Source organism: Trichechus manatus, unplaced genomic scaffold (assembly GCF_000243295.1).
Source record: "Trichechus manatus latirostris isolate Lorelei unplaced genomic scaffold, TriManLat1.0 scaffold00083, whole genome shotgun sequence".
NCBI lineage: Eukaryota > Metazoa > Chordata > Mammalia > Sirenia > Trichechidae > Trichechus > Trichechus manatus.
Genome location: NW_004444019.1, coordinates 1,822,814 through 1,838,217, shown reverse-complemented (window position 1 = coordinate 1,838,217; position 15,404 = coordinate 1,822,814). Strand labels below are relative to the sequence as shown.

The window sequence follows — 15,404 nt, the reverse complement described above, 5'->3', positions numbered from 1 at the left end:
AAAAAAAAAAAAAAAGAACATTTCAAGATCTATCCTGAAGTACAATGCTGTCAAATATAGGACAATTTCCATACACCTATTAGGAAGACCAGTTAATACAACTATTATTCAAATTTATGCACCAACTACTAAGGCCAAAGATGAAGAAATTGAAGATTTTTATCAACTTCAGAAGTCTGAAATTGATTGAACATGGACTCAGGGTACATTGATAATTACTGATGATTGGGATGTGGAAGTTGGAAAAAAGAAGACGGATCAGTAGCTGAGAAATAGCCTTGGTGGTAGAAATGACACTGGAGATGGCATGATAGAATTTTGTAAGACCACCAACTTCTTCATTGCAAATACCTTTTCTCAACAACACACATGGCAATTATACACATGGACCTTGCCAGATGGGATACACAAGAATCAAATCGATTACACCTGTGGAAAGACACAATGGAGAAGCTCAATATCATCAGTCAGAGCAAGATTAGGGGCCGACTGCAGAACAGACCATCAATTGCTCGTAGGCAAATACAAGCTAAAGCTGAAGAAAATTAGCACAAGTCCACGAGAGCCAAAATATGACCTTGAGTATGTCTCACCTGAATTTAGAGACTATCTCAGGAATAGATTTGCAGCATTGAATACTAATGACCAAAGATCAGACAAGTTGTGGAATGACATCAAGGACATCATACATGAAGAAAGCAAGAGGTCATTAAAAAGACAGGAAAGAAAAGACCAAAATGGATGTCAAAAAGAGACTCTGAAACTTACTCTTGAATGTAGAGTAAGCAGCTAAAGCAAGAAGAAGAAATGATGAAGTAAAAGACCTAAACAGAAGATTTCAAAGGGTGGCTCGAGAAGACCTGGAGATAGAAAACCAAAAGGGAAGAACACAGTCAGCATTTCTCAAGTTGAAAGAACTGAAGAAAAAATTCAAGCCTCGAGCTGCAATATTGACAGATTCTACGGGGAAAATACTAAATGATGCAGGAAGGATCAAAAGAAGGTGGAAGGAATACAAAGAGTCATTGTACCAAAACGAATTTGTTGACATTCAACCATTTCAAGAAGTGGCTATGATCCAGAACCAATGTACCGAAGGAAGGGGTCCAAACTGCACTGAAGGCATTGGTGAAAAACAAGGCTCCAGGAATTGATGGAATACCAATTGAGATGTTTCAACAAATAGATGCAGGGCTGGAGGTTCTCAGTTATCTATGCCAAAAAATTTGAAGGACAGCGACCTGACCAACTGACTGGAAGAGATCCATATTTGTGCCAATTCCAAAGAATGGTGATTTAACAGAATGGGGAATTATTGAACAATATCATTAACATCACACAATATCATTAACATTAAAGTTTTGCTCAAGGTAATTAAAAAACATTTGCAGCCGTATATTGACAAGGAACTTCCAGAAATTCAAGCCAGATTCAGAAGAGGACATGGAACCAGGGATATCATTGCTGATGTCAAATGGATCCTGGCTGAAAGCAGAGAATACCAGAAAGATGTTTACTGCATTTTATTGACTATGCATTTGACTGTATGGATCATAACAAATTATGGATAATATTGTGAAGAATGGGAATTGCCGAACACTTAATTTTGCTCATGAGGAACCTTTACATAGATCAAGAGGCAGTTGTTCAAGCAGAACAAGGGGATGCTGCGTGGTTTAAAGTCAGTAAAAGTGTGCATCAAGGTTGTATCCTTTCACCATAATTATTCAATCTGTACACTGAGTGAATAATCTGAGAAGCTGGACTACATGAAGAAGAACTCAGTATCAGGACTGGAGGAAAACTCATTAACAACCTACGATATGCAGATGACACAACCCTGCTTGCTCAAAGTGAAGAGGACTTGAGGCACTTACTCATGAAGAAGAAAGACTACAGCCTTCAGTATGGATTTCATCTTAGCATAAAGTAAACAAAAATCCTCATAACTGGACCAATAATCAACATCATGATAAATGGAGAAAATACTGACGTTGTCAAGGACTTCGTTTTACATGGATCCACAATCAATGTCCACGGAAGCCGAAATCAGGAAATAAAATGACGTATTGCATTGGGGAAATCTGCTGCAAAAGACTTCTTTAAAGTGTCGAAAAGCAAAGATGTCACTTTGGGGACTAAGATGTGCCTGACTCAAGCCATGGTTTTTTCAATTGCCTCATATGCATGTGAAAGCTGCACAATGAATCAGGAAGACTGAAGAAGAATTGACTTCTTTGAATTATTGTGTTGGTGAAGAATATTGAATACACCATGGATTTCCAGAAGAAGGAATAAATCTGTCTTGGAAGAAGTACAGCTGGAGTGCTTCTTGGAAGCCCGAATGGCAAGACGTCCTCTCACTTATTTTGGACGTGTTATCAGGAGGGATGGATCCCTGGAGAAGGACATCATGCTTAGTAAAATAGAGGGTCGGCGAAAAAGAGGAAGACCTCAACCAGATGGATTGACACAGTGGCTATGACAATGGGCTCTAGCATAACAATTGTGAGGACGGTACAAGACCAGGCAGTGTTTCCTTCTGTTGTACATACGGTCACTATGAGTCAGAATCGACTCAAGGGCACCTAACAACAACAACAACAATGCCTAGGATAAATATATATATATATTTTTTTTTTTTTACTTAGTATGTTTTATCGTGATTTATGTGAAAATTTATGGAGCAAATTAGTTTCTCATTAAAAAGTTAATACTCAAATTGTTTTGTGACATTGGTTACCTACCCCATGATGTGTCAACACTCTCCCCTTCTCCACTCCAGGTTCCTGTTTCCATTTGTCCAGTTTCCCTCTCCCTTTCTGCCTTCTCATCTTTGCTTTTGGTCTGATGTGCCCACTAGTCTCGTATACATGATTGAACTATGAAGCACACTCCTCACTTGTGCTTTTGTTGGCCCTATAGACCTGTCTAATCTTTGGCTGAAGGGTGAACCTCACGAGTGACTTCAGTACTAAGTTAAAAGGGTGTTTGAGAGCCATACTCTTGGGGTTTCTCCAGTCTCTGTCAGACCAGCAAGCCTGTTTTTGTTTGTTTGTTTTATGGATTTGAATTTTGTTCTACATTTTTCTCCTGCTCTGTCTGGGACCCTGTATAGTGATCGCTGCCACAGCAGTCAGTGGTGGTAACCAGGCACCATCTAGTTGTTCTGGGCTCGGTCTGGTGGAGGTTGTGGTAGTTGTGGTCCATTAGTCCTTTGGACTAATCTCTCCCTTGTGTCTTTGGTCTTCTTCATTCTCCTTTGCTCCAGCCACGATGGGACCAGTAGATGTACCTTAGATGGCCGTTTGCAGGCTTTTAAGACCCCATTCACTACTCACCACAGTCAGATGTAGAACATTATCTTTATAGACTATGTCATGCCAATTGAGCTAGATGTTCCCCGAGAGCATGGTCCTCAGCCTTCAGCCTAGTAGCTAGGTGTCTCAGGGTGTTTGGATATGTCTGTGAAGCTTCTATGACTTTGCCCTGGTCGAGTTGTGCTGAATTCCCCTGTATTGTGCCTCGTCTTACTCTTCACCAAAGTTACCACTTATCTATTATCTAGTCAGTGTTTTTCCCTGCCCACCCCTCTCCTCCCTTGTAACCATCAAAGATTATTTCTTTCTGTGTGTAAACTTTTTCATGTGTTTTTATAGTAGTAGTCTCATACAGTATTTGTCATATTGTGATTGACTTATTTCACTCAGCATAATGCCCTCTGGATTCGTCCATGTTGTGAGATATTTTACAGATCCATCATTGTTTTTTTGTCATTGTGTAGTATTCCATTGTGTGTATGTACTAGAGTTTGTTTATCCATTCATCTGTTGATGGGCACTTAGGTTGTTTCCATCTTTTTGCTATTGTGAATAATGCCACAATGAACATGGGTGTGCATATGTCTATTCATGTGATGGCTCTTATTTCTCTAGGATATATTCCTAGGAGTGGGATTGCTGTATCATAAGGTATTTCTATTTTTAGGTTTTTAAGGAAGTGCCATATTGTTTTCCAAAATAGTTGTACCATTTTGCCCAGCAGTGCATAAGTGTTCCAATTTCCCTATAACCACTCCAACATTTGTTATTTTCTGTTTTTTTATTAGTGTTAGCAATGTCGATGTGAGAAGGTGTCTCAATGTAGTTTTGACTTGCATTTCTCTAATAGCTAGTGATTGAGAGCATTTCCTCACCTGTCTGTTAGCCGCCTCAATGTCTTCTTTGGTGAAGTGTCTGTTCATATCCTTTGCCCATTTTTTAATTGAATTATTTGTCTGTTTATTGTAGGGGTGTTGGTTTTTCCTACAGATTTTAGAGATTAGAACTTTGTTGGAGATATCATAGCCAAAAATTCTTCCCAGTCTGTAGGTTCTCTTTTTACCGTTTTGGTTAAGTCTTTTTATAAGCGTAAGTGTTTAATTCTTAGGAGATCTTCCTTATCTAGCTTATCTGCTGGTGTTTGTGTATTGCTAATTATGGCTTGTATGCTGTTTATGCTGTATATTATTGCCCCTAGCACTGACTCTATTTTTTCTTCCATGATCTTTATAGCTTTTGGTTTTATATTTAGGTCTTTGATCCACTTTGAATTAGTTTTTATGTATAGTATGAGGTATGGGTCCTTGTTTCCTTTTTTTTTATAGACAGACATCCAGTTTTGCCTGCACCATTTGTTGAAAATATTGTCTTTTCCCCATTTAATGAACTTTGGCCTTTGTCAAAGATCAGGTGGCCAGAGGTAGATGAATTTACATCTAGGTTCTTGAATCTATTCCACTGGTCAAGATACCTGTCGTTCTACCAGTACCAGAGTGTTTTGACTGCCATAGCTGTATGGTAGTTTCTAAGGTCAAGTAGTGTGAGGCCTCCTACTTTGTTCTTTTTCTTCAATAATGCTATACTTACCCAGGGCCTCTTTCCATATAAAGCTAATGATTTGTTTTTCCATCTAGCTCAATGCCTAGGATATTTTCTTTATGCGTTCCATTTCATTTTTGATGGCTTCCAATTTTCCTGGATGCATACTTTGTATATTCCGTGTTCTGATTATTTATGGGTGTCTTCCAACCCAAGGGGCTCATCTTCTGGCACTTTATCAAAGGACGCTATCTATAAGGTTTTCACTGGCCAGTTTTTTCAGAAGTAGACCACCAGTCTCAAAGCTTAGTCTTAGTCTCAAAGCTCTGCTCAAACCTGTCCACCATAAGTGACCCTGTTGATATATGAAATACCAGTGGCATAGCTTCCAGCATCACAGGAATACACAATTTACTGCAGTATGACACAGTCCGGTGGAAACTATACTTACTCAAAGAGATACAAACCCAAAAGCTAGCAAAGCACAGCCATGCATCGCTTAATATCCATGATACGTTCTGTGAAATAGAACATTATGTGATTTGGACATAGTGCGAACATGAGATTGGATGCTGCTGCCTCCCAGTCGAAGCATACACTATTATGCGGTAAATCTTTTATTTGTAAGTTAGGAAAGTTCACATTAAAATAACGATAGAAAGTACAGTACAGTGCATACATAGCTAGTAACATAGACGTTTATTATGACTATCAAGATGTATGTATTATAGATTATATATGTACTGTAACATATTGTAACAATTGCTTTGTATGAAAGAGGCTTTAGATACACGTGTTGCATGCAGGAAGCTGTTGCGTTTGCAACCTCCGGTTACTTCCGCTAAGTCCCATTCTCCAGTAGGGATTTCTGAACTCTATTTCATTAACCTTATGGGACCTCTGATGTATATGCGGTTGGACATTGACCAAACATATATTATGTGGTGCATAACTATATAGTAGTATTGGTCAGAATTAGAAGTGAACTTGGTGGCACAGTGGTTAAGTGATATGGTTGCTAACCAAAGAGTTGGCAGTTCAGATCCACCAGCCTCTCCTTGGAAATCCTATGGGGCAGTTCTGCTCTGTTCTCTAGCGTCGTTATGGGTTGGAATCGACTGGAAGGCAACGGGTTTGGTTTGGTTTGGTTTTTTTGTTTTTTTGTTTCTTTGGTAACCTAGAGCTGAGGCCGAAAAGGTTGTCAAATGTTGTATGGGAAGGGCCATATCGGATTTTATTTTATTTCTAGATAAGTGGGGGAAGGAGAATCTACACAGACATAGAACAACTGTCCTTTTAAAGAAGATAGGGAGAGAGGAGTGTTCGGGTTTGTGTTTTCCATTCAACTTAGTCTAGAAAGTTATTTTAAGGATTGGAAAAAAAGGAAATTATTTAACCATAGATCGATTAATAAAACTGACTTTTTGTTTAAAAGTAGAATGACCAATTCATTCCAATTTTCCAGGAACTTTCATAGTTTTAACAGTAAAATCCTGCATCCCAGGAAACCCTTCAGTCCCAAGGGAAACTTGTTGATTGAAATGGAAAAATAAAATTTAGGTGTTCATTGTCCAAAATTTTCAAAGTACAAATAAGCACATAAAAGAAATAAATCATCCACACTTCCACCATGCAAAGATAGCCGTGTTAATGTTAGTGAATGTATTTCAAATATTATCTCTATGGAATAGACTTATAACAATGCAAATTACTATCATTACAAATGGCAAGTGCCAGGGTAGTATCATTTCAACATTTTCTTTTAAAATTCTGAATAAACTCTTTCAAAAGTATGTCACTTTAGTATGTGTACCTTTTCATGTGATTGCATCATTCTATAAACTCTGATAAATTTTCAATTGTACAGTGACCATTTTTGCTATTCATTCTACAAATTCCTTTAAGCTTATATTTTTCTTTATCTCTGAAACGCAGTATCAGCCGGTACATTAGTGACATGCTTTCTGATAACTGTATCACAGTGTAATCTCACTGCTCAAGGGTACGCAACCTTTCATTTCTTATTCCATTTCTACTTCCTCTGTAGCCAGGGAGGGAAAATTTCTACCTAGGGAGTTTAGCATCATTCACCATTGATGTTACTTGTCCAAAAACCTCCTATTCCATAAGACCATATGTCAACCACAGTTAGCACTTAAAATTTATCAATACCTACTTACATATATAAAGCTCTTTTCATTTTGTGGAGAGGTTTAACTTTCTGAGAGCATTTCATGTCCTTATTTATAGTCGGGGGAGAGTAAGAAAATGAAATAGAGTGTTCCAAACCAAATGCATTGCCAGTGAGCCAATTCCAACTTACAGCAACCCTCTAGAAAGCGTAGAACTGCCCCATTGGGTTTCCAAGGCTGTAATCTTTTTTTGTGTGTATGTGTGTGTGTGTGTGTGTGCTTTAGATGAAGATTTATAGACAATTAAACAACTAATACACACATTGTTTGTGACATTGGTTGCCAACCCTACGACATGTCAACATGACCTTGAGTTTCCCATTACCATCTTTCCTGTCCCCTTGTGCTTTCTCGTCCTTGCCTCTGGGCTGGTGGGCCCATTTAGCCTCGTTTTGTTTTATGAGCCTGTTTAATCCCCTGCTGAAGGGTGAACCTCAAGGAGCGACTTCAGTACTGAGTTAAAAGGGTGTCCAGAGGCCATACTCTCAGGGTTTCTCCAGTCTCTGTCAAACCAGTAAGTCTAGTCTTTTTTTGTGAGTCAAAATTTTGTTCTACATTCTTCTCCAGTTCTGTCCAGGACCCTTCATTGTGATCCCTGTCAGAGCAGCTGGTGGTGGTAGCTGGGCACCATCTGGTTGTGTTGAACTCAGTCTAGTTGAGGTTGTGGTAGTTGTGGTCCATAAGTCCTTCGGACTAATCTTTCCTTTGTGTCTTTGGTTTTCTTCATTCTGCCTTGCTCCAGATGGGGTGGCACCAGTGGAATATCTTAGATGGCTGCTCACAAGCTTTTAAGACCCCAGATGCTACTCACCAAAGTAGGATGTAGAACATTTTCTTTATAAACTATGTTATGCCAGTTGAGCTAGATGTTCCCTGAGACCACGGTCCCCAGTACTCAGCCCAGTAGTTTGATCTCTAAGGGTGTTTGGATGTGTCTATGAAGCTTCCAACACTTTCCAAGGCAGTAATCTTTGAGAAAGCAGACTACCATATCTTTCTCCTGTGGAGCAGCTGGTGGGTTTGAACTGCTGACCTTTCCTTAGCAGCTGAGTGCTTAACCACTGAGCCACTAACCAAAGCCATTGCCATCGAGTCAATTCGACTCATAGCAACTGTCATGGATTGAATTGTCTCCCCCCAAACTATGTATCAACTTGGCTAGTCCATGATTCCCAGTATTGTGTGATTGTCCGCTATTTTGTCATCTGATATGATTTTCCTATGTGTTGTAAATCTTACCTCTATGATGTTAATGAGACAGGATTAGTGGCAGTTATGTTAATGAGGCAGGACTCAATCTACAAGATTAGGTTGTGTTTTAAGTCAACCTCTTTTGAGATATAAAAGAGAGAAGCGAGCAGAGAGAGATGGGGAACCTCATACCACCAAGAAACAAGAGCCAGGAGAAGAGCAAATCCTTTGGACTCAGAGTCTGTGAACTGAGAAGCTCCTTGACCAGGGAAGATTGATGACAAGGACCTTCCCCCAGAGCCTACGGACAGAGAAAGCGTTTCCCTGGAGCTGGCACACTGAATTTGGAATTCTAGCCTCCTAGACTGTGAGAGAATAAATCTCTCTTTGTTAAAGCCATTCACTGGTGGTATTTCTGTTATAGCAGCACTAGATAACTAAGACAGCGATCCCATAGAACAGAGTAGAAATGCCCTGTATGGTTTCCAAGGAGGGGCTGGTGGATTCGAACTGCTGACCTTTTGGTTAGCAGCTGAGCTATTAATCACTGCACCACCAGAGCTCCTAAAATGGAGTGTTAGAAAAGAAATATATCTTTTATCTATCCAAAAATGTTCACACTTGGTTGAGGTTGTATTTCAGGATTATTATGATCCAGACAGTACCTCTCTTACTGAAGAAGTACTTACCATCCATGTTTGAAGTTACCCTGTTCTTGCCAATAACACACACAGTAATGACCCCTTCTGTTTTACTTCCAGCTACACTGTGCCGGATGGCAGCCCTACAGTTGCTTGTATGATTGAAATGACTGCAGATGGAAATCCTCCTATACAGAAGCAAGACACAGAAGCATTCCATGCTTCTCAGGTAGGCATGCAAATATCCAGTTTCAAACATTGTTAATTGTACTAATGATATTTCAAATAAGTATTTGTTTTTGTTATTAAGTGCTACTATTTCTTTATTGAACACATTCCTTGTAAAATTCTGAAGAAAACACCAGAAAATTAATCTCTAATACTTTAGGCATTATTAAATACACTTACTGTTGCTTATCACTATTAAAGTTTTATTAAATTTAGCAATAAATTGATTTTCCTATCACACTGTGGCTATAATATATTGTACTTATTAAAAAAAAAAAAAGCCCAGGAATGGGAAAAGACTAGAAGATACAACATAGTGCTGAAAATCTTAGCTTTTATAAGATATGATAGTGATTGTACTGCACTCTTAAAAAGCCCATTCTCCGTTTTCTGGGTTTGCAGTAGCCAGCAAATTTTTCTTAGAAACTTTGAATGAAGTTAAATTGAAAGAAGATAGGAAGTCTCTTCCTCCAGAGACCAGACAACTTGCTAAATTCTTTTAGTTTTAATAATGTGGTTGGTTACATGCTTCTTAGTATGACTTTCTAGCAATATATTTAAGATAAAGAATTCCTGGTTCATTTCATCATCATAGAGAGATAATCTGTATAATTAGAGCTCCAAAGTGCTAATTTTGGTACACATTAAAGCTAGCAGTGTGCACTCCCCAATGAATTGGAAATTTCATTTTATTATCTTTGTTTCTATGTAGTCTCTTGTAGAGTATATATAGGCATCCGAAACAAGCACATAAGAACATGTAATATTTTCACAAGCACATTACATTTTCCAAATTATATCTGTAAACATTATCTCATTTGATCCTTGCAAAAATCTTCCAAAGTAAGAGTGATTATCCCCTTTCTATGGCTGAGGACACTGAGTATCAGACTCATCCAAATTTCAAAATGATGAGGAGGGAGACTTGATCCCAAGTTTTCTGATTCCCAGTCTTTTGGTTTTTCCTTTACAACATGCAATCTCTCTACTACTCTTCATTTGCTACAACAGTGGTTGGAATGGATTGTTAAAGTAGGAATAAATCTTTTTTCATGTTAAAAAAAAGTCATGTAGAGCCCAAGTTGGCCAAATATTTAGATTTAAGACATGGATTATTCAATGATGGACAAATATATGAAACATTCATAGTGAAAAATTCAATGTAAAGCATTTAATGTGATGACATCTTTATTAACTTCTTATGGCCATTCATTTTCTTTGCATTAAAAGCTTAATATTTTCCTATAAATAACATACAATGTGCTATTAATTTATAGACATTAATGAATCACATCTTTACTAAATCAAATTCAACACGTGCTCAATAATTGACTTTTTGTTGTTGAAAATAATAAACATATCTTATAATCATAGCCCTTTAGACGGCCTGAATGAAATCCTGATCAGTGCTTAGCAAATGCCTCAAGTAACACACAAGCACACAAGAGTTACATTTTAACACATGGGAATAGAATTTTTTAGTTTAAGTTAAGAAGTATTTGGATAAATTCAAGATAGTGAAGAGAGAATGCACTCATGATTACTGGAAGGTTCTCTAAAGGTCCAGCAGCTGTTCGGTGCTAACACTGTGGACACATGCATATGCTTTTATAACTCTCTCCCTCCTCATGTTCAGCCAAACTCAAGTGCTTCAAAGTCTGAGAGAATCACAGCTGCCTTGTAATATGAGTTAACCCCAAGACTCAGTTCAGTCATTCTTGTGGAGGCTACATGTGGTGGGATTCTACCAGACTGGACCCAACTCATGGGTATTTCATAGTCTCCTGGGGCCAGCCTAGGTATCTCATGCCATCTCCCATCCGAGATAAATTCTGGCAACATCTTGTCTGTAAAAGGATACTTAGCAATGATTTCCAGTTGCTCATTGGGAATTTGACCTTTTGCTATTCCTTTTCCTTTATTATTATAATAGAGGGATGGTGGAAGTTTGAGGAATAAAGCATATAAGCACCAAGGATTTCATGAAGTTGAAACCATTTAATTTTAAGAGTCATGGGCTTTGGGCACAAACAACCAAAAAAAGTTTCTAGCCTTACCTCTGTTAATTATTTATTATAGTCTATTAGGGATTGTTAAGTATATACAAAGTATTATTATGTACAAAATGATATTTTTGCATTTATAAACCCATAGCAAAGCCAGACCAAAACAAAGGGGATTAAATCTCAAATGCAGTATTATGATTAGAGAGAATTCTTTTCTTTTCCATCATTTGATAATTTTCAAAGTAAAGAGTAGAAATCTATTCTTAATGCTAGGAATAATAATAGCTAACATACAGAGTGCTAACTATGCCTCCAATACTGTTCTGAGAACATCTCATATTTTAATCCATTTAATTCTTTCAAAAATGGATAACTACCTATAAGGTAAATTCTATTACCTCCATAATACAGATTAAGAAAGTTAAGGCACAGAGAGGTTGAGTTTCTTTCCCAAGGTCACACAACTATTCTGGGGTGCAAACGCAGACAGTTTGGCTCAAGAGCCCATGCTTTTAACCTAAGTTATGCTGCCTCACAGTATTTAATATGGTTTTTACCTTTATCCCCTTCTATTGCAACTATTGCCTCTTTCCTAAAACTTACACTTTGTTGCATGCTATCATTTTCTCAGTATTTTAATTTCTTTATGACTTACTTCCGCTTACATTTAATTACCTTATAAACAAGAATAATCCACATTTTTCTTCCACATTTCTTGTCCCTAGATCAATGTGCCCACAGGGTAGCAACTTGGTTCATTGATTGCTTCACTAAAGTTCAGTTTTGCTTTCCTACAAGATGGTAAGATACTATTTTTAGAACATTTCCTAGTCAGAAAGCCTTGAGAATCAAATATATAACAGCTAGATATGGGACCAATGAGGACTTCGTGATATTCATCAAATTAAAAAAAAAGAAAACCTCGTTGTGTGTACTTCTTCATAGTAATCACTAAGTAATGCAAGAACTTCAATATAAGTGCTCCCCTGCTCTATACCACGAGTATTAAATACATAGAGGTATATTAAAATTAAGCTGTATTGATATTCCTTCTTGGATTGTATCCACTGAGGAGATTCCATATGCTGAATCGGGCAAAATAACAAGGTTCCAAGAGAGTATAAAGCAAAAGAAAAGTCTAAAGACAAGTAGGATACTGAAGAAAACCAAGATTGAGTTCCACGAATCTGGTCATTTATAACAAACTTGTGTTAAGCTCCTATTTATGAGGCACTGCTATGGATTCTGGGACAATTGAAAATGACAGGGTGGAGTCCCTGCCATAAAAAGGATATAATTTAACATCAAAGAGACTGTACTCCCACAGATTGTCATACTACAGGACAAAGCAAAGAGGTGGGGGGAGAGAGAGAGAGAAAGAAATAGAGAGGCAGACAGAGACAGAGAAAGAGAGAGAAGTCTTTTAACTGCATGTGGATGGAGGTTTAGATAAATACTGCTGCCTTTAGATCCCCTTTTATTTACTGTCTGTAAACAGTTTTTGAGAATTTAAGCCTTAATTCACACGTAAAGGTTAATTTCAATAAATTCCTCTTCCCAAACATTTTATCCGACATCTCTTATCTATGTTTATTCCAAGACTTAACTTCCGGTTTTGAATTTGTCTGCATACGGTTCAAACCAAAAACCTGTTGCCATCAAGTCAACACAAAAGTTTGATAATGACACTTAAAAGTCAGTGTATTTCATTTGTAAATCAGTCATATTCCTGGGTGAAGGTAAGTACTCTCTGATAATTTATTTTAACCAAAAAGTGTATTTGCAGTTACCTACCAATATTTTACTAACACAAAAGTCTTTTAACTTCACACAGACTTGAGGATATAAAACTATACATTGAATCAATACATCATTACAGAAATGTATGTAGTACTCCACCAACTAAATTTAAATTAAAACACGACAAAATAAGAAATAGAGCAGCTTCTTATCTCCTGTGATTTTTAGAAGTTTTCTTTCCCTTTGCACATCTTCTTATTTTATTCCCACATATTATAAAAGATCAACTATATTCTTCCTTTAAAGAGAAACTCAGAGGAAAGGGAATGTTCATTCACGCTTGTCAGATGTGGAATCCTTTTCCCCCTATTCCCATTCATATGTTTCATTATCCTGTTGATTTCTCCTTGATTGTTCATGTCTGTTCTCTGTGGTTTTATCTTGTAAGATCATATCTTGATTTTAGACTCTATTCTCTATAGTCTGATTCACAAGGAGTTATTAGAAAAGACTTATTTTAAAGACCTGTCTCCTTAGAAATGATTACACACACAGAAGGCAGCTCTAGGATAATTAAGAGTCTGGGGATAGAGTAAGTCAACCATTTTAACAGTTATCTATGTGCAGTCAACAGCAGCTGCTTTTTTAGACATTTCAGGACTCCAACTAAGCTTGGGCCTCAGATTAGAAGAAATACAAGAGCCATCTACTTCCATTGTTTGGATGTTTTTTAATGGTCTAATAAATCATAGATAGCTCTATAGACTTTCCCTCAGATCTGCCTACTGCTGACAGAAGAGGAAGGTGTTCTTCCATCCTTTATCAGTTTTGTGCTAAAACATCACGCTTGTCAAAGCAGCGAGAAGTTTGCTGTACCAGGTTTGTGATCAATGCATAAAGACACCAGAGATCCTCTGGACAGGAAGGTCATGGCAAGGCCTTGGATTCGCCAAGCCTGCAGACTTAGGATAGCTCCCAGTTGCTCTTAGTGGTGGGTCACTTATCTTAGCTGATAAAAGAGCTCTGCTGGTAGTTTGTTAGAGTAGTTAATATAAACTGACTTAGCATATAAGAAAGAAAGGATGTGAAAACAAATGAACACACTCGTGTTCTGCGTGAGGGCTCTATTAATACACCTTGGAACTTTTAGCTGCCTTCCATATCACTACTCCTGAAAGTGGTCACCTTCTGGGATTAAGATATTAAGTATTCAGGAACAAAATGTAAGAAACGCTCTTAGGAACACAGTCTGAGTCATTTAAAAAGAACGAGAGCTGAAATACAGAATTAGCTTGAACTGGTGGGGGTCATGGAGATGTTTTGATGTTCCTAGAATCAAATAGGCTTCTGTTCTCTAAAAGCACATTCACATCAAACCAGTACCTATTAGTATAAATGCTAAGTGTTATTATTAGGCATCTCGCCTCCTCTCCTCCTCCTAGACTTAATAATTTGGCTTAATTTTTGAATTCTTGAAAGGATGGCTATTTTATTTTATCTGTGCTGCCAATTTAACTACTTTGGAAGCATCAGCTTGTGGGGTATGAGAGTAATCTAGGGGTGGAGACATTAGTGATATAATCCACACAAATGTTGCTGCATCTCCCTGTCATATGTCTACCAGCCCTTAGGAGTGGGGTCTCATTACAAGTTAATCTAGACTTCAATAGTAGCTCATGAATTCCTATTGAGGGGAATTGCATTTTATATATATCTAAATTATGAGAAATCAATTATATACATTGCTGAGGGGTGGGTAAATTATGCGTGTAATTTTATCATCATTCTGACCAATGAGCATAAACTCAGCAATAAGCATAAGCTCAGCAATGAGCGTAAGATGTGAGAAGTGACTTGGCTATTGTCTCAGTTGGTGTCAGTTCTCTCCTGACTCCCATGGTGGTACATTTCACCACTCAGAGGATGATTCTGGGGTTTTTACACAACGTGACCTCTAAGTGTATGTTTCATCTGGTGCCTCACTGACAAAGTAACACTCTATCCCAAAATTAGTGAAAAAAATGTAGCTGTGTAGGAATTATTGGGAGCTAACACACTAGTCTCCAACGTGATGCCTGAAGGATTTCCAAAGGCAATTTAGATTCTATGAAAGGTTCAGCTCATGTCCAGACTATAGAACTAACTCCTGTGTAAGATGTGGCTCTGATGTATTGTCCAAATGAAGGTAGATCAAGGGCCCAATTTTACAGAGAGCTCCTTTTTTCTATTAATTGTCTATAAATGGGCTGGTTGCCTTTGAGACGGCCTGGCTTCTTTATGTCTTGTCAAAACAGGAGCACTTCCTTGATCTGGTTTTTGGGATAAAGGGTGAATAAAGGGACTGAATATAATCTAACTTCTACTTCTGACGCATGTTTGTCTCCATCTTTTAGGGGAAACAGAATAGATGTTAAAAATGTAACATTTGTAATTTTCTAATATGCAAGCACTGTAAATTTTGCTCCTATTTTAGAATATTTAAAATATAATACAATTAATTAACATGGCTTCACTTTATTTATCAGTTATATATTTGGTAGTGTGCAC

The 15,404-nt window shown here is 37.6% G+C and overlaps 1 protein-coding gene across 1 annotated transcript in view; it reads left to right on the top strand.

The window, feature by feature from the left end:
- The window catches only part of EYS (eyes shut homolog), a 1,981,143-nt gene that overhangs the window by 1,694,546 nt on the left and 271,193 nt on the right, over nucleotides 1-15,404 (top strand). Inside the window, 1 exon segment of the mRNA XM_012556965.2 lies at nucleotides 9,004-9,112. Within this exon segment, the coding sequence (XP_012412419.2) occupies nucleotides 9,004-9,112 (109 nt within the window).